The sequence below is a fragment of the Ceratotherium simum genome, chromosome 2 (genome assembly GCF_057802395.1).
Source record: "Ceratotherium simum simum isolate JZ-2026a chromosome 2, ASM5780239v1, whole genome shotgun sequence".
NCBI lineage: Eukaryota > Metazoa > Chordata > Mammalia > Perissodactyla > Rhinocerotidae > Ceratotherium > Ceratotherium simum.
In genome coordinates, this window is record NC_141901.1 from 35,713,351 (window position 1) to 35,738,153 (window position 24,803).

The following is a 24,803-nucleotide window of genomic DNA, read 5'->3' on the forward strand; positions in this document are numbered from 1 at the left end:
TCGAGATGCCCCAATGACAGGGGGTGGAGGGCAGGGACCACCAGTCCCTTCCTCAGAGGAGGGGCTGTGGCCCCACATTCACCACTCACCACGTGACCCTTCCCAAGTCTTTTAACCTCTCTGGACCTCAGGTTCTTAAGTGATAAAATAAGGTCTCTCTAGCACTAAAACTCTATGATTCTATAAGCTGATCTGAGGAACCGTGTGGGTGGGGCTGGATGAGTAGCCCCTGACAGCACCGGATGTGGGTGCTGTGGCCCCTCTATAGGGTGTGGCCCCGCTGCTCCTCTCTCACAATACCCCCCTCCATTTCTCTGATCCCATCTTGACTTTGGGGGCAGTCACTTGGCCTGTCCTTGCTTTCCATCAGGTCGGAGAGTGACTTTAAGATGGGGGCTAGCCTTCAAGGTGCAAGGATTCTTTTTTGTTTTTTGTTTTGTGAGGAAGACTAGCCCTGAGCTAACATCCACGCCATCCTCCTCTTTTTTGCTGAGGAAGATTGGCCCTGGGCTAACATCCGTGCCCATCCACCTCCACTTTATATGGGATGCTGCTACAGCATGGCTTGAAAAGTGGTGCGTCGGTGAGCACCCAGGATCCGAACCTGTGAACCATGGGCCGCCAAAGCAGAGTGTGCGCACTTAACCACTGCGCCACCAGGCCAGTCCCGGGGCGAGGATTCTTGATTCTTATCCCTTCCCAGCCTTGACTTCAGCCCTGAAAGAATGTCCCTGCCTGGTTACCATGAAGATCTAGGGATAGAGCGTCACAGAAATCCCCACTCTACAAAAATCAGATGTGACACATCCAGCCAGGTGAGAGCTGTTGAAAACATTTACTCTGTAGACTGGCTACTGGATTCAACAGGGCAAGGCCCCTCCCTGCTGGGCTCCAGCCAGATGCAGGCCGGGCTTCTGCTCAACCTATCCCATCTCCTCCTCATGGTGCCCTCATTCCAGCACCAGGACCACCTGTATCCCTCTCATCTGAGGTAATTCATCCTAGCATCAATCTGCCCCATCTCCTATGCTCTCTCAGATGTGCCAAACTCATAACCCCTACCCTCCACCTGGCCTTCAGGACACCCTTAGGTCATGTGAAGCTCTTCCTCTGCTGAGGTTAGTAGTAGGTCTCCCTCTCCAGCCAGCCTATGGAAGAGAAGAGAGCAGAGTGAACTGGGGAAGGCAGCAGGGGAGGCATCTAGGGGAGACAGGCAGAAGCATAGGCGAGGACAAGGTGGGAGGCCTGAGGGTGGAACACGGGACACTGAGGATTGGAAGGAGCAGGGTGGTGGAGCCAGGACTAGAGGGCTGGGGTCCAGGCTCAGCACAGGCCAGGTAGTGAGGTGGGGAGAAAGGCAATGGGCCTAGAGGAACCAGGCGGGATGGGAGAGCCAGTCAGGAGGCTGGTGACCACTAACTCAGAGCAGGGTGCAGGGGAGCTCACCGCCAGGATGATGACGGATGGTGAATTTTCTGACTTCGTCATAGATAAAGATAAGAATGCTGTAGGGAATGGCACAGAGCCACCAGGATATCCTGTAGAGCAAGAGTTTGGTCGGTGGAGCAGGAGATAGAGGGGCCAGAGAAGGGCAGGTGCAGAGAACAGCGCATGGGAATTGAGTGTTTCGTTTGCTGTGTCCACTATGCACCAGGGACTGTGCTGGGTGCTGGAGACAGCGAGGTGAGTAGATCTGGTTGACCACTGCCTTTGAGGAGGCCAGAGCCTCGGGGCAGGGTGAGGGAGGAGAGGCCCAAGACAGAAACATAAAGAGCCAATGATAACAGATGTGATAAATGTCACAGTAGAGGTACATGCAGTGTTCACGGAGGTTATCTTCCGACTTTTGTGGAGTCGTTCAGGGAGACTCCTTTGCTTTCCGGGTACTCTAGGCCTTGCACACACAAAGGGGAGGCTGTCCAAGCAGGATGGGTCAATCTGAGACTAGATGCATGGGGATATATATACTCTTCCATATTGCAAAGATGGGAACATTGTTTTCTTCCTGAACCTCTTCTGCAATTAGAGACCAGGAAGATGGACTCTGGGGAAGGGTTGAATCAGAACTACATTTGTTCTCCTGGATGACAGAGAGATGGCCTAGACCAGCACTGTCCAATAGAAATATATTGCAAGCCACAAGTGAAATTTGATATTTTCTAGTAGCCACATTAAAATAAGTAAAAAGAAACAGGTGCAATTAATTTTAATAATACTTTTTATTTAACCCAATATATCCAAAATATTATCATTTCAACATGTAATCAATATGCTTGTTATTTATGAGATATTTTACATTCTTCTTTTTATCCTAAGTTGTCAAAATCCAGTGAGTATTTTACACTGACAGCACATCCCAAATCAGACACTAAATTTTCAATGGTTAAAAGGAAATGTAGTCCAACCAAAACAATAAAGTTATATTTAATAGAAAAATATTTGACATTGCTTTAGTTTTTAACTTTAAATTAACTAAAATTAAATAAAATTACAAATTCAGTTTCTCACTAGCCATGTTTCAAGAGCTCAACAGTCACATAAGAGTAGTGACTACCATATTGGACAGTGCAGGCCTAGGTCATGGTTCATTCCATACACACATAGATACACACCCCAACAAACAAACATACACAGTTATATACATACAGTCACCCATTCATTCAATAACAATTGTCATATGTCTACTCTGTGTCCATGTTAGGTCCTGAGGAAATAAAAATGATGACATGATGGGCTTTGATCTCAAGGAGCTCAGGCGATCAGGGAATAGAGGATAAACACATAAAATAATCACCATATTAATAATCACAGTATTATAGATGATGAGTTTTATGGCCAAGGTATCTACAGAGTGTTTGGGAGCGCAGTTAATGCTTAACTGCATTTACTATTACTTATATATTGACATTAATAGCAACGACAATAAAGCTACTATTAACAAAGCTTCCACTATGACCCAACACCGTGCTCGGTGCATTACACGTATTTCTAGATGTAATTCTCACAACCGTCTATCAGGTGTGTATTATTGAGACTTTGCAGGTGAAGCTGAGGCTCAGAATGGTTATGAACTTGTTCAAGGTCACAGAATAATACACAATACAGGTGAAATTCAATCCTGGGATTGTCAGTATCTAAAGGCAATGCCAATGTCTTTTAGTAAACATTAATTGACCACCTATGGTATACAAAGCATTGTGTATAACAGTGCAAGGGACAGAAAGGTGAGCAAAGTACATAAATGCATAGAAAACGAGTTGGAAGAATACACACTAAATCATTAACAGACGCTCCCTAAGCAGGAGGCGGGAGTGGAATGGGAGTTTTGCTTTTTTCTCTGTAAAATTTTAAAGAGAAATTTTTCACCATAAGCATATACTAAAGTAAAAAACAAAAACAAACAAAAAACAAACGTGGGACTTGAACAAAACAAAGTACCAGACAATAAGAATTTCAGTATGCCCACTTACATATATGCACATTAAAACATTCATGTAAGTACAACAGAATTAGCCATGCATACATCAGGCTATTTTTATGAGTACTTCAGTTCTGAGCAATATGTATCCTTGGACAGCTACCCCACACATCACCATAAAGAAGATGCCACTCTGTTAAGCACTGGTAAGTGGGCTAAATTTGCACATCTAGTGGGTTGCGATCACTTGGCACAGCCCCTAATCCTTCCCTAAATAAGATGCGTTTGTCTGAGCACAGATGAGTCTCCTTACACCACTGAGTGCAGCCCCATTTATCCAGGTAGCCCCCTCCCTACCCTTGGCTAGTAACTTTCTTGTTCAAACACAGATTTCCTCTCACATGCTCTCCCTGTGCCCCGAGATTCCCCTATTTGCATCCCCTCCCTTACTCACTTGAGTGGGTACATTCGCAGGGCCAGGTCCATGCCTGGAGTGTAGCACAGAAAAGCAGCCAGGAATGTCTCCTCCAGGATCCCAAATATGAGGATCTTGTTTCTGGGAAGAAGTGTTTCAGGGTGTGTTGGAAGACAGGGATGGAGAGGTAGGGGAAATGCAGGGCCCTGTGTGCAGGTGTGGGAGACTGTGGGGCTGTTGGGGGGCGCTCACTGCATGCCCTGCTGGAAGAGGGAGTTGCGCCGGGTCTTGCAGATGATGAGGTCAGCCCACTGCACAATCACGATGCTGACGAAGAAGCCTGTTTGGCACGTGAACTCCAATATCTTCCGCTGCTCAAACGTCTATGCGGAGGGCAGGCAGAGGGGAGACGTCAGTGTCAGAAGGGATTCAGATACACCTCAAAGGCTTCTTCCCCCTCCTGCCTTCCTGGATCCCACGGCTGACTTAGATCTTTAGATCCACAGCACTTTGCTCACATCTCTGTCTTAGCACTTTTCATGTTGTGTTTTGAGTTGCTTATGTGTTTTCCTTACCTGACTCAGAGCTCCTCAGGAACAGGCACTTTGTCTTCTTTATCTTTGTGCCCCCTCCCATGCCTAGTTCAAGTGGTATGGCTCAATACATACTTGCTAAATTAATAAGAAGGGTAGTGTGAGAGAAGAGGGTGGACTTAGAAAGCAGAGTCAGAGGAAATAGGTCAGAAAGGAAGATGCGGCGGAGCATCTGAATGCTGAGGGGAAAGGAATGCCTGAAGGGTGGTATCAGATGGGAGACATTTATTCTCCATTCGTTCATTCTTTCATTCACATTTTACACATAAGGAACTTAGAGTCTAGTGGGGAGGATAAATATGCCATGTCACACCATAGGTAGGTTATAAGACAGAGATCACAGGGCCGGCCCCGTGGCTTCGTGGTTAAGCGTGCGCGCTCTGCTACTGGCGGCCCAGGTTCGGATCCCGGGCACGCACCGACGCAACACTTCTCCGGCCATGCTGAGGCCCGTCCCACATATAGCAACTAGAAGGATGTGCAACTATGACATACAACTATCCACTGGGGCTTTGGGGAAAAAAAAAAAGGGAGGAGGATTGGCAATAGATGTTAGCTCAGAGCTGGTCTTCCTCAGCAAAAAGAGGAGCATTAGCATGGATATTAGCTCAGGGCTGATCTTCCTCACACAAAAAAAATAAAAAAATAATAGAGATCACAGAGGGCTATGAACACAGAAGAGGTGCATCTAAATCAGACTGGAGAAAAGCCCATGTTTCAAAAAATAAAACAGCATGTTTATAAATAACTTGTAGATTTGGTTGTTATCTGTCTCCCCTCCCACCCCCTCCCCCTAACTAGAGTATAAGTTCCATGAGAGCAGTAACTTGGTCATTTTTGTTCACTACCGTATCCCCAGGGCCCAAACAGCACCTGGTACATAGAAGATGCTTGACAAATATTTGCTGAATGAATGAGTGGTGATCAATAGAATTATTGGTCAGAGATATTTAGAAAGTAAGGAGCTATCCTGGCTTCTAGCAGCATGTAGAGTACTTCCTGGGTGGGCGGCTCTATATTCAATTATCTCAAAATGACAGCAGTGGAAGAGGCATAGACCCTGCCTTTATGGAATTGCCTCAGGACAATTTTTCTCAACCCATTTTGCAATACTTCAAGATGTCTTTGATATAATTTGATGTTACTTCAAATTAATTTTAATTACCTTTAATTTATTATAAATAAATATATGTCAAGCTGCACCCTGGCAGCAGGGAGACGTTATCAAGATATAAAACCAACAAGGTCTTAAGTTGAGGATTGAGGAGATGTTGACGGGGCCCAGCATGAGGACTCTGGGCATCATAGCACCCTGGAGCAGTGTTGGTAGCTGGGAACATTGACATCTGATGGCCTCATGAGGCTCAGCTAGTGGAAGCCAAGTGTATATGAGGGGCATTTTCCCAACAACCCAGATTTTAACATATTTTTGAGAAACCTGCAATTAAATTGGTTTAGAGGCATCATGGTGAAGTAAGAAAGTGCTGAGCAGGAAGGTAGAATACTGAGTCCAGAATTCTAGTCCAGCTCTTCTAGGGATTCACTATGGGACTTTGAGCAAGCAATAAATCTTTCCAGACTCAGTTTCCTCATTTATAGAATGATGATAATACACTGTATGTCCTCTATAGACTATGTGTCCTCTATGGTCCTATAATTCTAGCAAACATCTTCCACTGTCTTAGAAATTGGAACAGGAGTGTTTACAGATACAAAAACTATACGTAATAAAATTCTTGAACACATAGTGTCAGTTAGAAGGCTTCAGTTTGGGCCTCATTCATCTTGGGTTTTAGAGGAAAGACTACCACAGAGAGGTATCCTCTAGGTTTAAAAATTTTAGAGTGACGAAGAAGGGATATCCAAATAAAACAGGTTTTCAGATTTGGAGTCATATCATTTGAACTCCCATGGAGGGAAAGAGCGTAACAGGAGAAAGAGGACCCAGCACTCATTTTTGGAGCAGTGATGGTTAGAACCTGGAAAAACAAAATTAGCCCCCAAAAGTTGATATGACAAAGAAGACTTCCAGGCCCACAGAAGCTGAAAGATCCAGGAAAGTAAGGACAGACAATAGACAGTAGGAATGAACAGAATGAAGTCATTGTAATCAAAGAGAATATCTGCTGATATGATTGGAGATTGAGGTCAAATGTTAGAATGCTCATACAGAACTGGAGATGAGGCATCAACTCTGTCTAGTGCCTCCATTCTCCCACTTTTCAAAAATTTGCTAAATGCACTCTTCCCTGTCACTTCTTCACTCTTATTGATCACTATCTACTACCCTACTCCTTTTACTCACCCACTGCTGTCCATAGCTGTCCTCCAGGTCATTGACGTACGGATTTTCCCAGTCATGGCGGATGCCCAGCAGATCAGTAGGCTTGAAACCATTTTCAGCCAGGATCACAAAGTAGGTGAAGAATCCAGCCAGAGCCTGGATCATCCCTGTGAGTGACAGAGTCACAGGACAGGGGAACCTGGTTCAGAGAGGGACCTCAAAAGGCAGACCATGGAAGGGGTGGTGGCTGGGACTTGCTTCTAGCTGGGCTGGTATTCTGTTCGAGCTGTAATGCTGAAGATTCTTACCATCAATGATCTGATCCCATCATCTCTGTAGGACTTGCCTCTAAGCCCTGACATTTTTTCTAAACTCTAACCCAGAGTCACATTGGAATCATATAATCTTAAGATTGGAAAGGATCTTAGAGGGGATTTATTCCCTGTCCCCATTCAGTGGGTACTGGGATCCTCCCTCTCCATTTCCTATGACATTAGGACACTCAGCAAGTCCTCTCCTCTCCTCACATCTCTCCCATCTGCCCCTTGCCTCTCCCTTAGTCAAACTTCTATCCTCCATGCCTGGACCACAATAATAGCTGATGTCAATGTTTGTCTACTAACTACAGAGCTGTGCACTGTGTAGGTACCTGTGGACACTGATCTTCATAACAGGTATGAACTACTATCTACACTTCATAAGTGGGAAAACTGAAGCACAAAAAAGATTCAGTCATCATCCAGGGTAATATAGGTAGTCAGTGGTGAAATTGGGATTTGAACATAGAGCTGGCTCCCAAATCTGTGCTTTTACTATGTATTTCCTCCTCTAGATATTGGGATGATCTCCCCTGTCCCCAATCTCTTCCCTGTCCGTTCCTCACCCCGTTCCCTGGAATATCCCATTGCACCTGGCAACTCAAGAACAAAGACCTCAAAGGCTCTCAAATGTCTTTCAAGGCTGGCCCCGGTATAAATGCTACCTGTGTCTATAGCCTTATTTTCCACTGTTCCTTTATCAGGAATAAGGGCTCCACCAGACTGGTTTATTCCCTCTTCAACAGCCAGGCCATGTGAATTTCCTCTCCTCTTGTCCCCCATACCTGACCATAACATTTACTAGTCTAAACTGTATGTTCCAACACCAAGTGTAAGTCCTGTTTCCTCCATAAGGCCTCTCCGACTAGTTTCATGACTGGTGAGGCCCCTTGCTTTGTACTCCTGAAGCATGTCCTATCTATCCTCATTATTTGGCCCTTGGAAAGATGCTATCGTTTTATGTATGTTTGTTCCTTCTTGACTGGACTCTTAAGTTAAGCGCAGATCAGAGATCAATGGTTCTTTGTTGTCCCAGGGCCTAGCACAGTTTGTTAAGAAAATATCTCCCTGACTTCCAAACGGAGATGGCTCCAATGGCCAGGCAGGGGCAGCCACTCCCCACTCCCTTCACCCCTCATTCCTCTGGCCGCACCAATCTGTCCATAGGCCATGCCGATGAGACGGTGGTTCACCAGTTTATCAGTCTTTGGATTCCGTGGAGCCCTCTTCATGATGTCACTTTCAGCTGACTCATAAGCCAAGGAGATAGCAGGGACCTGGAGGATGGAGGGTGGGAGTGACAGGGGACACAAAGTTCAGAAGGAAACTCAGAAGTAACGCAAGCTCTGTCCCTCTCCCTGCACTCAGGATTTTTCCTGCTCCTCAGTCCACCTCACAGGAGCTCCGTGAGCTAGGTTCCAGTTTGGTTCTCACCATGTCAGTGCCCAGGTCAATGCAGAGGATGGTTATGGTGCCCAGAGGCAGGGGGATACCGAGGATGATGAAGAGCAGGAACGGGGTGATCTCGGGGATGTTGCTTGTCAGGGTGTACGCGATGGATTTCTTCAGGTTGTCAAAGATGAGGCGGCCTGGGGAGGATGGTCAACCTTCTGTGAGACAACTTCTGTGTCTCTCTCCTGGACAGAGAGACCACTATAAAGCAGTGTCAAAGTCCATGAAAGGGTTTGCAGGTCCTAGACCTTGGCAGTCCCAGTTTTGTTTCTAAATTATGTGACTATTAATTAGACCCATGCTTTATTAGCATGCCATATCTGTACTCTTTGTTCTTGGATTCAACATGGCTAATGTCATCTGATCTCTGAAAAACTAAGCAGAGTTGGGCCTGGTTAATACTTAGAGATGTCTGAAAACGTTGATATAAAAGCCATTAGAAGATTAAGGCTGACGTGGAAAGACCCTGGGCTTGGGTTCCAATCCATTTCTGCCATAACTAGCTTGTGATCTTGGGCACCCCTCACCTCTCTAAGCTTCATTTCTCTTGCCTTGCAAGATGGCTTGAATACTTCCCTGATGACCCTTTCAAAAATCGTAATCCCTCCCTGCACTCCTTGCTTTATTATTTTTCCATTGCATTTATCTTCTTTTAATATACTATACAATTTACTTTACTGTGTGCCACACTCCAGTAGAAATTAAGTTAAGAGGGCAGGGATTTGTGTCTTTTTATCCCCCACTGTTATATCCCCAGCATCTAGAACAGTGCTTGGTAGAAAGTTGGTGCTCAAAAAATTTATCAAATTGAATGGATACAAAATACTCAGCAAAGTGTCAGGATCATACTAGGTCTCAATAAAATGGTAGCTATTATTATTATGTGGATTATCGTAGGTTTTAATTAGATAGCTCCAGGCAGAAAGCAGGGAGCCTGGGATGCAGAATTCTGGGGTTCTCCTATTCACCAATGGGTATTGTCTTCAGAATTCTCTGGGAAAGAGGATGCTTAATTGGGCTCATGCAGTCAATTCATAGATCAGCCTCCAACTGATCTTGATATGTCAACATCACTCAGGCAACAGGTTCCTAGGGGACCCTCCTGAGATTGTGGAGTATGAAGTAGGCCGAGGGGTATGGCTACATCTTGGAACTTGCTGTAGACCCACTTGAATCTCCATGAGAGAAGGAAGAAAATACTATGCTATCCCAGAGTCCCAGTCTCCCTCACAAATCTGGACTTTCCTCCAGTTTCATAAAAAAGGGCTCCTGATAGTGATGGTCTAAGTACCAGCTGAATCTAATTTGCAAAATTTTGTCTTACAATGATTTTTCCCAGTCTATACAGGATTAGGGAGGCTGGATGATGGGCAAAAGGAATGAGAGTAATGTATACCAACTCTCACCTGAGTCTGAGGGTCAAGTCCCAACCCTGGGCACCCTGCTTCCTCACCCTCCTCCACGCCTGTGACAATGGAAGCAAAGTTGTCATCCAGCAGGATCATGTCGGCTGCCTGCTTAGAGACGTCAGAACCAGTGATGCCCATGGCAATGCCTATGTCAGCTTTCTTCAGTGCCGGGGAGTCATTCACCCCATCACCAGTTGCCGCCACAATGGCTCCCTGGGTGAAGCACAGAGGGAGTGAAACAATTACTGTGTCAGATTCATGACCAGTTCCAAAGATCAGCTTGATCTCATCATCCCTTGTTTCTTCATGTAATCATGCTTGATTTAGGTCTCTTGGCCCTTCCTTCTCCTACTCCTCCTGAGATACTAAAACTCTCAAGGAGCCCCCAAATTGATGTCCATCTCAGGAATTCAAGATGAGATGTTCTCTGCAGTCTGCTCTAGTCCAGCCCATGTGCCACATGTTCCTCTGCTTGGTTTGGGGCTGGGCTATGCTACATGATTTCTGCCCCATTCCCCAAGGCTCCTTTGTTTCCCTTACCCGCCTCTGACATCCCTCTACGATTATGAGCTTCTGCTGGGGGGAGGTCCGAGCAAACACAATCTCACTGTAGTTTTGGAGGATCTCATCAAGCTGCGCTGAGTTCATATCCTTTAGTTCTGAGCCATGCACCACAATGGCTTTGATATCCCTGGGGGAAAAGAACTTCAGAAGGCTAGTTCAGAGTGCTGAGAATTCACCAGGGGTCCTGGTGCCCTCTAATCAACCTTTACTATAACCTCCTTATTTCTCCTTTCAACCCAATCTCCTCACTTGTCCCCAGACATTCACTGTCCCCAGATTGACACACTGCATCCCCTCCCCGCTCTCCCAACAACTCCTCCCTTTTCTCTACCTCTTTCTTTGTCCCACTTCCTCTGAAAACCCACTGACACAGTCACTTGGTCATTTTCCTGTTATGTTTTACTTTGCAATAAGTAAACCCTGCACATCCCATTTACTGAAGGAGCCTCTAAGAACTTTCGTAAGTGGGATCTGGGTGGGGCAGGTTGAGGATGGAGGAAAAAAATGGCAGATCTGAGTTCTTTAGGGGTCTCACCTGGTATCGATCTGGCTGACAGGGACCCCGAGCCGGGCAGCAATGTCTTCTGCTGTCTTGGTGCCTTCTGAAATGATGCCCACACCCTTGGCAATGGCCTTGGCTGTAATGGGATGATCCCCTGTTACCATAATCACCTGAGTTGGGAGGGGAGGGAAGAGAAGCAGAATCATCTTCAGGGAGCTCCTGGATCCTTCAACATTCTCTCTAAGAACTAAAAGATCACTGCTTGCATTCCACAGGGTTTTAGAAGCTCATTCCCAAGAACTTGTGCTATAGATCAAAAATCTTGCTACTGTGGCTTCAACCCTCAGGAGTGGCTCAAGACCATCAGACCATAAAAAACAGGACAATTTGGGTTCTATGCTTCCCAGGAATAAATCAGGGATTTGGGTGTTTTACTATATTCAGAATTTCATTTAATTGCTCTAGAAGCTGTTCTGCTTCTTTAAGCTCAAAAACAGAAACACCTACACACAGAACAAGTGATAATAAAGGACTGTCTGGAATAATCCATCTGCCTAGCAAAATTTCATCTAGGTCCAGGTGCATTCCGATCCTCACTCTACCTCTCGTCTTCCCACTGCCTCCCCGCAGCCTCTGGTTTCCAGCTCCTTTTTGGATACCTGGCACCAGCCCTAGTCCTGTCCCATTCCTCCCCAAAGATCAGGTGCCTGTGCTCTGTGCTTTCCTAGCATTCTGTTCCTTCCATATTTCAGCACTTGTCACTTCTCCATATGGTGATGGCTTGTCTCTCTTGTGATGGTCTGTCTCCCCAACCAGACTGAGAGCTCCCCGAGAATGTGGCCGTGTCTCTGACTCCTTGTTAAGTTCCCTGCCCTTACACAATGCCTAGCACATAGTAATCCATTAACAAACAATTATTGAATGAAGGAATGATGGCTTCCTGGGAACCACTACCCGTGGTTTCTAGTGCCCTCTGAGCACACAATTTTTTAGGCTCTGACAGGAGGAAAACGGAAACTATGTGATGGTGACCTAACTATCCAACTGCTTGCGGAAGCAGAGGCCCTGGAAAGGTCAGTCTGTTTACTTTCAGAGCGTGGAAGTGAGCCTTGAAGGAGTTTTCCCGTGAGCCCTGCTCATTCCACACTGGCACCCCTGGCCTACTGGAAGAAGACAACCAAGCTGAGATTACCAGAGACTCAGGAAAGTCACACTATGAGCTGTTACCCACACCACTGATTTTGAGAATCCTGGCTCAGTTTCAGGGCACTGGATCCTCACCAAGCTTGGCCTGTAGGGCACAGGGTAACTGGTAAGGATCTGGGAAGGAATTGCATATAAGATTAGAAGATTCCATATGTGATTCAGACTGAGCCCTCAGTCTCACGCTTGCAGTGCCCTGATAGCTTCCCAGTGGCTCATCAAAGTGACCTGGGACCTGTAGCAGAGGTGTGGTATCATCCTGATATATTCCTGGTAGCTAGCCCTGTTTGACCATTAAAATGGACTGTTCTATAGTAGTTTCTGGCAGTACCACCTCCAGGACAAGCTGGAGAAATAAAAACACAAAGTGGATTGCCCCAAGAGTGAGTTCCTAGGACACCATTTCACAGAGCATTGGGATGCATACATATATAGAAGCACAGTTCTAGAGAGAATGGCTCCCTTTGAGGTAAAGGGCATCTAGTAGTTTCTAGAATTCATCAAGTACTAAAGGAATTTCATTTCCAGCTTCTTGGTGCTGACTATACCTCTGATGTTCCCACGCAGCTTTGCAAGCTGCTCTCTTGTTCCCTTTTACCCTCTTTCCCCAGATCGGACCCATCTGAGAGAAGCATTCCAGTGTTGGTGACATTACTGTAGGCTCTCACTGCTTGACTGCAGTACTCAGAGGAGGCCAGCTTCACAGCAAGGGCCAAGCATCTTCATACTACTGAGAGCCTCAGTTAGTGGCAAATATAATGGGATCATTTTATTTTAGTTTTTTAAAATCACATTTCTTCCAAAGGCCTGAGCACATGGCTCTACCTGGGGAATCCCAGCCCCACAATCATTTCCTTCTAAAAACTTTGCTATCATGCAACCATTATCTGACCTCTTTCAGCAGCCTTGTAACACTCATCAGTTCTGCATCAACATCATTTTGGAGTTGACCCTGGAAGGGTCCACTCTATGGACAACACCCTGTACGTTCATTACATTTTGTCCTCCTTGAAGGATGGCATCATGTGTATGTCTTACGCTTCCCTATAGGGAAAAGGGGATGCTTCAAACTTTTTCACCAAGTCTGCCAAATTTCTGTCAGCTTAGAGTCCAGAAGAAGTAAGAAATTATAATGAGACCTGTAAACCTATAACCAGAACAAGGATGGGCCCAGAAAGCACTGAGACCTCCTGCTTCAGCTGCCAGCTGAGGCCAACACTGAGAGTCCTCCTCAGACAACCACCTTGGGCTCACTCTGCCTCAGGCTGTGACGACATCCTGATCTGGTAAGCATCCTGGCTAAAATCACCCTCTTGTCTCCTGTTTGGGCCTCCCCACCTGTAGGCACAATTGTAACTCTCTTCTTGCTAAAGGGATCCATAAATTCCCAGATGAGAAATTTTAGACTACATCCACAATGTTATTCCTCATTCTAAGAGCCCACCTCAAAGCTCAGAAAATTCACATGAACTCCTTCTCCACTTATCTCCCACAATATGATGTGGTAGCTTATAGAACCATGGGGCAGTATCAAGATAACTTGGTTATCCTACACAGATGTGTTACAATAATGCTATCTCTGCAAAGATCTATACCACCCCAAACATCTTGTAGTAATTAAGTAATTCACTCAGAACAATTTACTACATCCATTCCTTGGTTCCCACTCTACTGACTAATCATTGAACTTAGTGAGGCCCAGGCTGCCCCCAGACAAACTGCCAACACTCAAAAGTCTAAGATAAAGCCAGCTCTAACAGATAGCATCTGGTTCTCCTTAAATACTCTAACAGATAGCATCTAGTCCTCCTTAAATACCTCCAATGCCCCGCCCCCCCTGCAACCTGTCCTCCTCCAAGTCCAAGATCCAGAATATCAGATATGAGCAGGGAAGGTGTCTATATCTAATCTATGAAGATGTATACGAGTCTTAGAATTTGACCTGGGAAACGTGGGTTATGGAACATTTCAGAACTAGAGGAATTCTACTGCTGCTATCCCATGAAGTCCAAGGCCCACCATGACCAAAGAAGAATTTCCACCTCTGAGTTGGTTCTGCAGCTTTCTTTCACTCTTGGACCAATTCATTTGCTTTATAGCTTTTACTCCTGGACATATACCCGGGACATATAGTGCAGCTGCTCACTCCAGTCAGATCCATTGAGGGCCCTCAGCTCCCAATATCTCATTCTCACTACTGCCTGCTCCAGACCCCCGGCCCATTTGACCTAACCCTTTCTTCAACCCATCCCAGCAGCACATTTACATGACATCTCCTAGCACTTTGCTACTCGTAGTGTGGTCTGCAGACTAGAAGCAACAGCATCACTTGGGAGCTTGTCAGAAATGCAGAATCTCAGGGTGTCCTAGATGCACTGAATCAAGATCTGCATTCCAACAAAACCCCTAGGTGCTTCACATGCACGTTAGTTTGAGAAGCACTGTCCTAGGAAACTGGTTCTCAAACTTGTCTGCACATTGGAATCTCTAGGAAAGTTTTTAGAAATACAGATGCCTGGGTCCCACCCTGAGAGTTTCTAATTTAGTGGGTCTGGGGTTGTGGCCTAGGCATCAGATTTTTAAAGCTCCCCTGATGATTCTCATGTTCAATGCAAGACAGGATTCTAACTATAAAGGAAACTTACTATTAGGTTCTCTCTTGAGACTAAAAATCATAAGCTCAAGGAAACAGAAATCAATTCAATTAAACCAAGATTATAAGAACCTACTCTGTGCAAGGCTTTCTACTGTTGCTCCAATTTGTGACCGGTGGGGGGTTTCTGGGATGGTCAACTTTACCTTAATCCCTGCACTACGACACTTGCACACAGCCTCAGGTACGGCAGGTCGGGGAGGGTCAATCATGGATATAAGCCCCACAAAACAAAAGTTATCCATGGGAAAATTAACTTCATCTGTATTAAACTTGAATCCCTTCGAGAAAGTGTTAGGCAGATTCAAGAAGCAGAACCCTGGAGAGAAATAGAAGAAGGGACCAGTAGTCATTCAGCTATCTATGTCCCAATCCCGTTCACCTCAACACCCTAGAATTTTCACTCCACAAATGATAACCATTTTGAAGGCATTCTTTCAAAGGCTTCTCCCACAGCCCCTCACCTAGCACACGTTCCCCCAGACCTCCTAGTTCCAAGTAGGCTTCTTGGAAGGCTTCTTTCATTTCCTTGTCCATTGAGTACTCCTGCCCATTCAGAAGATAACTAGAGCAAAACGCCAAGATCCTCTCAGGAGCCCCCTTCATCATCAGCACGTGGGGCTGGGAGCTGTCTTCCTGCAGGTGGATGGATATCTAGGAGAGGAGAGGAAGCACTGACGGAACAGGAGAGAGCAAGGATTAGGGACAAAAAAGCAAGGGAAAGATTTTTGAGGGTAAAACCAACAGGCAATATGTTTCATACCCTCCACTTCCTTTATCCCCTAACCCCAACACAGCCCCCCCACCCCCAGGCAAATCTGACCCATGGTCAAGCCCACCCCTCCTCCTTTCCAGGAAACCACAGCCTGCTATTTGCACTCCAATCTCTGTTATCTTTTCAGCCAGACTGGAAGCTGAGGGCAGAGCCAGGCACTCTTTTTCCCCGCTTCCTCTGCCTGGATGGCTCCAGAGCTGCAGGAGTAGGGCTGGCAAAGACAGCTGAGTAGACAGGAAAGAAAACTTAGAGTCCAAAGTCATGTTCTAGGGCTGCCGGGAATGCTTTATATTTATGATCTCAGATCAGTCCATTTAACTTCTCAAAACCTTAGTTCCTTTGGTAAAATGCAGATGGTCTGCATTGCTTACCTCATTAGGTTTTTATGAGAGATAATAGTTGTAAAAGAAACTTTGAAAACTGTGAAGCACAATTCAAACACAGGTTAGTCATTCTAGTCCCTCTGCCACTCTTTCCTAAAAAGCAAGACAAGTCCCCTGAGGGGCCGGCTAGTGCGGCTTGGAGGTTGGGGTCAGTTGAGGGAGGGAAGGTTTTATTCATGAAGTGAACCTGAGGAGACAACACACAAGGAGGAGAGAGAAATAAGATCAAAGTTGGTTTCACATTTTCCCTTGATCTCTGATCCGGGAAAAGGAACTATCTATGAGGTTCCTCTTATGATCGACAGGAAATTCCTGCTACGTAGTCAGTTGGGCAACAAAATCAGTACATTGAAAGGAAATGAGCCGGTGCAAAGGAGTAGCCGGACTGCACTGCCCAAGAATAAGCAAGTGTAAAATGTGGTTAAAACTGTTCCATTAGAAACTAAAAAAATTGTTTAGTTATATTCAAAATATGCTTAAGCAGTTAAGAGGAAAAATCAATTCATTTAAGCATAAAGCTGTAAAAGGTTTAAAATGTTTAATTTTCTTGAGCTCTGAATACACATTTGTTGACTATTGGAGACGACAGCAAGACCTACTTAAGCTAGTAACTTGGTCACAGAAAAATCACCTCTTGATAGAAAACTGCAGATAGAAAAGATGGGAGAAATCTGGAAATATCAGAACAGAGAAACTTCTTCATTTCATTTCAATCTCAGAAAGGAAGAGACCAAGTTCTGCAAACAACTAGCAGGCTAAGAAGTCTCCTGCAGACTGGAGCCTCTAACTACCCTAAGAGCCGCTACTTAAGGCAAGGATGCAGTTGGTAGGGAGTGAAAATAGCCAGAGGGGTTATCTTGGCCCGTCCCCCAAGCAAGCCCTGCCAGAGCTGGGTGGCCCGTGGGCTGGCCAGCACACTTGGTGGACCACAGAGGAAGACTTTACTGTTTCAACTTGATATTCAATAGCTCAGAAAAGGCACTAATGTAGTCATTTTGGGGAAAGTTCCTATTTTGTCGGATGTCCCAATCAGTGTCGTGGATATGTTTTACTTTTATTTTGAATCATGTGGAGGGAGAAGTACCTAATTCTTTCCAGTCAAAGGCTTTAATCAGGCCCTGCCAAGCACAAAATTCCTGTCTGGTTAGAGAGGCCACTAAACATCAGAAATAAGTGGAAATACGTTCACAGTTTGGGCCTAGGAGACCTATCTTATTACACTGACTGAAAGCCAGTTGAGACAAAAAAGTAGGGCTCTATTTCTTTAACTCTTACTTGCTCAGCATTCAATGTGAAAATATAGGTAACTGGGTTTCTAAAAATCTATATAGCTTTTGTTATTTTATAAAGGTTTTCTTTTTGGTTACAAATTTTTTTTTCATATGATATGATGAAAACTTTTAAGATCTGATCTCTTAGCAACTTTCAAATATAAAAATATGAAATGCTTCACGAATTTTCATGTCATCCTTGCACAAGGACCACGCTAATCTTCTCTGTGTTGTTCCAACTTTAGTATATGTGCTGCCAACGCGAGCACTATTACGTGTTTTTCTTTTTTTTATAATTTTTTTTTGGTGAGGAAGATCAGCCCTGAGCTAACATCCAAGGCCAATCCTTATCTTTTTTTTGCTGAGGAAGATTGGCCCTGGGCTAACATCCGTGCCCATCTTCCTCTACTTTTATATGGGACGCCACCACAGCATGGCTTGACAAGCTGTGCGTCAGTCCGCGCCCGGATCCAAACCTGTGAACCCTGGCCTGCTGAAGCGGAGCGCCTGCACTTAACTACTACGCCACCAGGCTGGCCCCACTATTACGTGTTTTTTAAGACAGAAAAACGAAACTGACTTTTGGGAGTCTCATTTCTTCTCTGTTACCCACACCTGAATGTCTGACCTTTATGGGAGTGCATGAACTTGGAGAATGCCACTCCCCTGAGCAAACCATATTGTTCTGTAGAATTCAAACCTTAGCTGGCCAAGCTCCAGTCATGGTAACACCCCCGTTCCCACCCCACTGTCCACCATAACCCCCTCTTTCAAGTGTGCCAGGATTCTCATGGGGGACAGAAATACTGGCTTTCCTGTCCCTCTCAGGGATTTTATTGTTAGTGCCACCACTGTCCCTCACTCAGCATTTCTCCGCCTCTTGTCACTCCTCCCTGGATAACGGACAAAATGCTCCTGAGAAATGAAAAAACTTCACAAACATGCTGGAGACCCTCATCGCCTACCTGATGGCAGCTGCTAGAATTGCAGGCATGGAATGAAAGGTACTATTTGATGACTAATGAAATAAGACGCCTCAGGAAGTGTCTCACAAATCCAACCTTATTCTGCAACAGCAAATCTCGAGGTAGACACAGAGATGCCTCCTAACAGCTGCACGTGCCTCTAACGTGACTCTTACCAAGCAGCCTTTGCTACCTACAGACATTTCAGAGAGGATTTTATGACTTGCTCTCTCCACAAGTGGCGCAGCCTCAGGCTCGCTTAGGACTGAACATCTCTTCCTTCCTCACCTACTCCTCTCTCACCTCTTTGTCACATACTCTTGAGGTGAGGCTTCCTCTTAATTGGGAGGCTGGTTATCCACTGTCTCTGTTCTACTGCTCAGAGGTGAAGTTGAAGGTGAAGGCAATGCTCCCACTTCCCCAAATGATGAGCCCATTCCCCACCACCATTCTCCTACCTTTGTCAGTGCTATACCTGGTACTTGTTGGTAGAATTAAAGGGAATCTCTGCCACCTTGGGGCTTTTGTCTCTCATCTCCTTCACAGAGCTGTAAGACTGCTCGATGAACTTGAGGAGGGCCGACTCAGAAGCATCCCCTGTTGTTGCCCGCTGTGGGGATGGGGTTTGTATAGTAAGCTCAAGGGGCGTGGCACCCGGGCTTGCCCGTGGCATGGCGACAAGGAGCGGGCAGAATGGGGAGGAGGTACCTGGGGGAAATCACTGAGCACTAGGAAAGAGATTTTTTGGGAGAGAGTGGGTTATACCCTGGACACTGAGGTACCCTCTACCTTCTTAGGTATGACTGACACCTTAGCTATGGGAAGGGTCTCCTGATGATCCTTAAAGTCAGCCCGGTTGCACAGGCCAGCAATTCGGGCCAGGATAAACCAGGTAGCAGAGTCCTTGGCAAATGTGTTCGCTAGGGAGAAAGAACAGAATCATGAGCAAGGGATAGAAGAGTTTAAAGCAGGGAGTTATTCACAACCTGTTCTGTACCCAAATACTTTACAGAGACCACATTTCCTTTCCTCCACACCTCCCTTCTCTCCACTTACTCTCTAGCTATTTTCTCTGTCTGGACTCACCATTCCCTCTCAGCTCACACATCACATCCACCAAATCCTTCCACTCTTGGCCCACCAATGCCATTAGTCACCAGTCTGTTCTTCGCTGGTGTCGGCCTCATGTACGGTCTTATCGAACCATAAGTGGGAGACGGTCATGCGGTTCTGGGTGAGGGTGCCTGTCTTATCAGAGCAGATGATGGAGGTGGAGCCCAGTGTCTCCACTGCCTCCAGGTTCTTCACTAGGCAGTTCTTCCTTGCCATGTGCTTGGCTGTCAGGGTCAGACACACCTAAGGCCAGGAAGAGGGGAGAGAATAAATGGAGAGAAGAGACTGACTACTCATACCACTTTGTGTTTTGGGAATTTGATGGTTTTTATTGCTATTTTAATTTTTTGTACTTATTTCTCTTTTGTTCCCACCTAGTCTTTAGAAATTCCATCTGTGGCTATGGTAAAGGAACTCAGGAAACTGATTTCGGTTTGTGCTTTACGGCCGAGTTTCAAAACAAGAGTGTATTCCTTTACCAGGGTAGCACAGAGAATGATCACCTTATTCTCCCTGGAATATTCCACTCCCCAGTGATCCTTTCATCTTTTCTACTCAGCAGCCTCTTTTTCATTCAAGTTCAGGCCACACCTCTTTCTCAAGTCATTCTTTCCGGGGACCACATCGATAGCTAATCCCTTATTATGGTATAAGATGCTGTGTGTGAAGCGGCTTGTACCAATAGGTAATATTGCAGCACTGAAAAGAACTTGAGAAATCATTTAAACCAGAAGATTTTTGTTGACCATAAATTCAATGAAAGTCAGGTGTGTGGCAAGGTTGTTTTAAGAGCTAATGAATTCTTATGCTGTGATTACATAAGCACAGAATTCCAATCATAGGGTTATGATATTTACGTAATATCGATAACTAGTCTTCATGTTTTTGTGCTAGTCCAACAACACCACAGTACTATTCTCACTTCTAGTTTAAGAAGGATATTGATAAACTAGAGCATACCCCAAATAGGTGATTAGCAAGACAAGGGGTCTGAAGACCATGTCATATGAAAAATGGCTAAGAGGAAAGGGATTATCTCACCTCCCACTTGGAAAGTTTGAGGGGACATATGGCTACTGTCCAAAATCTAAAGGGTAGTTTGTAGAAGAGAGAGAACTGACTTATTTTGTGTTTCTTCAGGTGGGAAAACTGGGACCAGACAGGGAATCATATTTCTGCTCAACACAATGAAATCTAACTAGAGCAATCCAACAATGAAATGAGCTGAGACAAAAGGGGTTGGCTTCCCATTACTAGAAATAAGCATCATCTCCCATGGATTTTATACAGAATATTCAGCACTGGTTGAAAGGTTGAATTTATATGGGCTTTGAAGTATTGTCCACTAAGGTTCTATAATTCTAAACTAATCTTCCTCTACAAACTGATGAATAAATTTGGGCCTGGGGACGTTAAGTGATTTGGCCAAGGACACCCAGAACTGGAACTCAGTCCCAGTGACTTAGAATCAAATGCTGTCTGCATCACAACTCACTGCCTCTCTCCTTGAGAAGAAAGAGAAGGCACCAGAAAATGTGGGTAGAGGAAGTCAATGTAATTTGGGAGCTAAATGATTTGACACCTGTATACACGTCAGGTGGTGTTGAACAGCAAAAGAGATCCTAGTGATTTCATTTCCCTGGGGTGCTTTGTCTGCTCATAGGCCATCCTCCACCCTGGCTACTCACAGTGACAGTGACCAGCAGCCCCTCTGGCACATTGGCCACAATGATGCCAATAAGAAAAATGACAGCCTCTAGCCAGCCGTAGCCCAACATGAGCGAGAGCCCAAAGAAAGAGACACCAAGGAAGGCCGCCACCACTGTGATAATACGGATGAAGTGTTTGATCTCAGCAGCAATGGGGGTCTGGCCAACTGCCAGGCCTGATGTCAATGAGGCAATGCGGCCCATCACGGTGGAGTCTCCTGTAGCAATCACAATGCCCCGGGCTGTTCCTGCGGATAAAGGCGCAAGTCTGAATTGGGAAGTCCGTCGGTTTTGGTTCCTACAAGGAGAAAGCTATCAATGGTCAAAAACAAGGTTGAAACTCAAGGCCCTGTGAGAAGTTCTTGTGTTCTATTATCTTCATCTTTAGTTTATACAAATAAGAGTCTCCTAGTCTGAGAAGTCTCTGAAGAGATATCACAGCTCTCCAGAGATACCCAGGTTTATTGCCTAGTTGCCTTCCCTGTCAGGGTCTTCATCATACCTAATCTAAATTATCTTCTATTGCCTATATATTTCCTTTTTGGCCCTCAGCAGCTAAATAGTTTCTAGATCCCCAGGAATAGTGGTTACCCTTCTGCTAGAGTCCTATGTTCCAATATCCCCTTCTCCTCTAACCCAGTGACTCAGTCAGGGGCACTTTGCCCCTGACGAGATAATGGCAATTTCTGGAGATATTTTTGGTTGTCACAACTGGGGTGGGAGGGAGTTGCTACCAGGTATCTAGTGTGTAGAGGGCAGGGATACTGCTAAACATCCTGCAGTTCACAGGACAGCCCTCCTCTCCCTCCACAACAAAGGATTATCCTGACCCAGTGTCAGTAGTGACAATACTCTGACCTGAGCCCCCTCCCTGCTTTGCTGGCTACAGCCAGTCTGACCCCTGCTGGGTAGCACAGGGCATAACAGCTGGGCTTCTGTGCTTTTCTCTCTACCTACACTGCCCTGAGTCAGAAGGGGACCTTGGACATCATGTTTGGCTTTACACACACCATGCAGGACACTCACCCACACAGCTTGAAAAGAGGGGCCCCACAACGTTCCTTGCTCAAAATAATTCTTCTTGCTTTACCATAATGGCTGAAATTTCTACCATTAAAGTTATAGTCAGAATCATCCAGAAAAGCAACATATTATAGAAATAGCACTTATTTTAGAATTAGAAAGACTCAGACTGCTTGCCTTGGGGTAAGTTACTTCAACTCTCTGAGACTCATATTTCCTCATCTTTAAAATGGGATGAAAGCACCTAAAAAGCTGTGAGGATGAAATGTTTTTAGAAGAGCCCAGAACAGGGTTGGGCACATAGTAGGCACTCAGATATTAGTTTCTTTCTTTTCTTCATTTAGATGAACTTAGGGTCTCCAGAAGGACGGGTATAAAATCACACAGGTGACCTGTGGGCATGGCTCTAATCTGGCAGCCCCCACAGATGTCATAACACAGGGCAGCTGGTCCATTCCCAAGGTCACCTTCAGCTACTTGAGTCTGAGAACAGGTCCTGCTCAGGGAGCAGACAGGTCAGGTCAATGTTCTGCAGAAGAGTAGTTCTGGAAAGCTTCACAGTATGAGGCACTCTCCAGATGAGCTTCAGATGGGTTGCTAGAGGCATTCACTGAGCCTTGCAAAAGGAAGATACTGAAATAATTGAGAGGTACTGAGAGGGTATTATGATTTGGGGGGTGCATAGAATTGGTGTCACCTCTATCTATTTTGTGCCATGGCTTAGTCCAGTTCTTCATTTTTATTCCTTCTGCTGTGATTTCCCACGCTTGGAGAAACAGGATTTAATAACTAATCCCAATGTGTGGAGAGATGGGGTGGGTTGATGTCAACCTTGCGGAAGGTTAAAAAGGCCAACCCTCCCATATCCCGGGCCAGACTGACTCCTTCATACACCTTCTCTATCTTGCCAGAGAAATAGCTTAGGGCCCCAGTGAAGATGTATGACAACTCAAAGAGAGATTTTTTACCAGCCTCCCAGTCAAGGTCCACAATGATGAAAGTAGGGAGGCAGGGTTCTAGGAGAAAGGTTAAAGTTATGCTAGTCGTTTGCAGATTGCACAGAAATTCCTCACTTTCAAAGTCAAGAGCTCCTTCAACCTAGCTCTACCCTCTTGGCCACATCTTGGATCCCTCTAGTCTGCTATTAGAGCCTCCTCCGTTCCAGCCAGATCCCTGTGTCTCAGATGGAATCCCACCACCACTTTCTCCCTTATCTGAAGCATATACTTTGCTGACCAAAAATAACCTACTTTGGAAGGGCAAATCTGAGCAAATTTCTCCCTAAAATTTAATAATAGAAATCTAGTGTTTTTTGGAGGAAGCTTGCACACTTGCATCTTTCCGTATAAATTTTTAAAATTTTTATTTTAATATATATTTTATTTTCTAGTTGGATTGTTCTTCAGTCCTTTTTTTTTTTTTTTGGTGAGGAAGATTGGCCTTGAGCTAACATCTGTACCAATCTTCCTCTATTTTTTGCCAAAGCAGAGCATGTGAACTTAACAATTACACCACTGGGTTGCCCCTCTTCTTCAGTCTTAATGTTACTCTCATCCTTTAAGGTATTTCCAAATTAAATAATTTTATTACCAGAGGGGTCATTAGCAAGCTTTATTCCAGAGGCGGGTCTGTGGAAAGAGCATGCGCTGTAGAGACAGACCTCCATTAGAATCCTTGACCCTCCTCTTTTCGTTGAGTTGTGCTCTTGGATACTGCATTTAATTTCCTTGAACCTTAGTCTTTTGTGTGTAAAACAGGGATAACATCTGCTGTATAGTGTTGTGAGAATTAGAGGTTTCTGTAGCACTTGACACATTCAATTAAAAAACAGCTATTTCTTAGATACCCAAACATTTATTCTTAAGAATGAATAATGGTTTTCATGTGTCCAGACAGTCTTGCAGGCCTAATTAAGGGGAAAGGATGAAGAAGAGGTTGACATAATGACCTCAAGTCCATTGTTACCACCTTGGCCAAAACTACCTCCCAGTTCAAGGATGTCCTAGATTCCAGGAGCTAAGCCAAAGTGTGGGTGGCACATCTGGTACCTCAAATTTCCAGTGCCAATACCCTCTCTTGGAATAGTGAGGAGAAGTTAGGGCTTACCTCAGGAGAAGAATGACCTAGCAGGGCTGAATAATTTTCCTCCCTTCTGTGCTATTTTCAGTTCATAGAGCATAGTCACACTCACTAGCTGGAATAATAACTAACAATTACAGGGCACTTACAATGTGTTAGGTCTTGTGCTAAGCATTTTACATGTATTATCTTATTTAATCCACATAAAAATCTATGGGGTAGTGACTTTTATTATCAGCATTGTGCAAATGTGGAAGTGATGCCTTTGACCTTTCACCAAGGGTCATATAGGTCATGAGTGATGGAGAACGTAGACAATGTACCAGCTGTTACCTACCCTACTTCCTTTAGAAGATAGAGAGCTCTGTAAATCTTTGTTTCAATCTCTGCTTTTGAATCTAGGCTATTTATGATGCAATACTCACCTTCCACACAGTTGGTGGAGAAGAAGCAGATGTTTCGGGTCTCCAGAAAGTTCTCATGGGTGAAATGAGGAGAGCGGGATTGGGGCTCCGACTCTCCAGTCAACGATGAATTGTCCACCTGGGATGGGAGGGAGGATGGGTCATAAAATCAGCATGGGAAGAAAGATTCATTTATAAAGATGACACATCTTTATCTGCCACCAACATCACCATTATTGACATGCAGGCAGAAACAAATTTACACACCAGC

The 24,803-nt window shown here is 45.1% G+C and overlaps 1 protein-coding gene and 1 non-coding gene across 2 annotated transcripts in view; both read right to left on the minus strand.

Moving 5' to 3' along the window:
• Positions 1–1,119: 1,119 nt before the first annotated feature.
• Positions 1,120–24,803, minus strand: part of ATP1A4 (ATPase Na+/K+ transporting subunit alpha 4) — a 29,354-nt gene continuing 5,670 nt past the window's right edge. Inside the window, exons 6-22 of the mRNA XM_004442777.3 lie at positions 24,554–24,671; positions 21,006–21,274; positions 19,362–19,560; positions 19,015–19,124; positions 18,680–18,814; positions 15,275–15,464; positions 14,957–15,129; positions 10,988–11,124; positions 10,429–10,579; positions 9,933–10,101; positions 8,462–8,616; positions 8,181–8,304; positions 6,732–6,877; positions 4,086–4,216; positions 3,873–3,974; positions 1,447–1,538; positions 1,120–1,148 (exon numbers count right to left, since the gene is read on the minus strand). Of these exons, the coding sequence (XP_004442834.1) occupies positions 1,120–1,148; positions 1,447–1,538; positions 3,873–3,974; positions 4,086–4,216; positions 6,732–6,877; positions 8,181–8,304; positions 8,462–8,616; positions 9,933–10,101; positions 10,429–10,579; positions 10,988–11,124; positions 14,957–15,129; positions 15,275–15,464; positions 18,680–18,814; positions 19,015–19,124; positions 19,362–19,560; positions 21,006–21,274; positions 24,554–24,671 (2,430 nt within the window). The remainder of the gene's footprint in view (positions 1,149–1,446; positions 1,539–3,872; positions 3,975–4,085; positions 4,217–6,731; positions 6,878–8,180; positions 8,305–8,461; positions 8,617–9,932; positions 10,102–10,428; positions 10,580–10,987; positions 11,125–14,956; positions 15,130–15,274; positions 15,465–18,679; positions 18,815–19,014; positions 19,125–19,361; positions 19,561–21,005; positions 21,275–24,553; positions 24,672–24,803) is intronic.
• LOC147917888 (U6 spliceosomal RNA) lies at positions 17,402–17,508 on the minus strand. Its single transcript, XR_015549323.1, has one exon. It is a non-coding gene; the product is annotated as a U6 spliceosomal RNA (small nuclear RNA).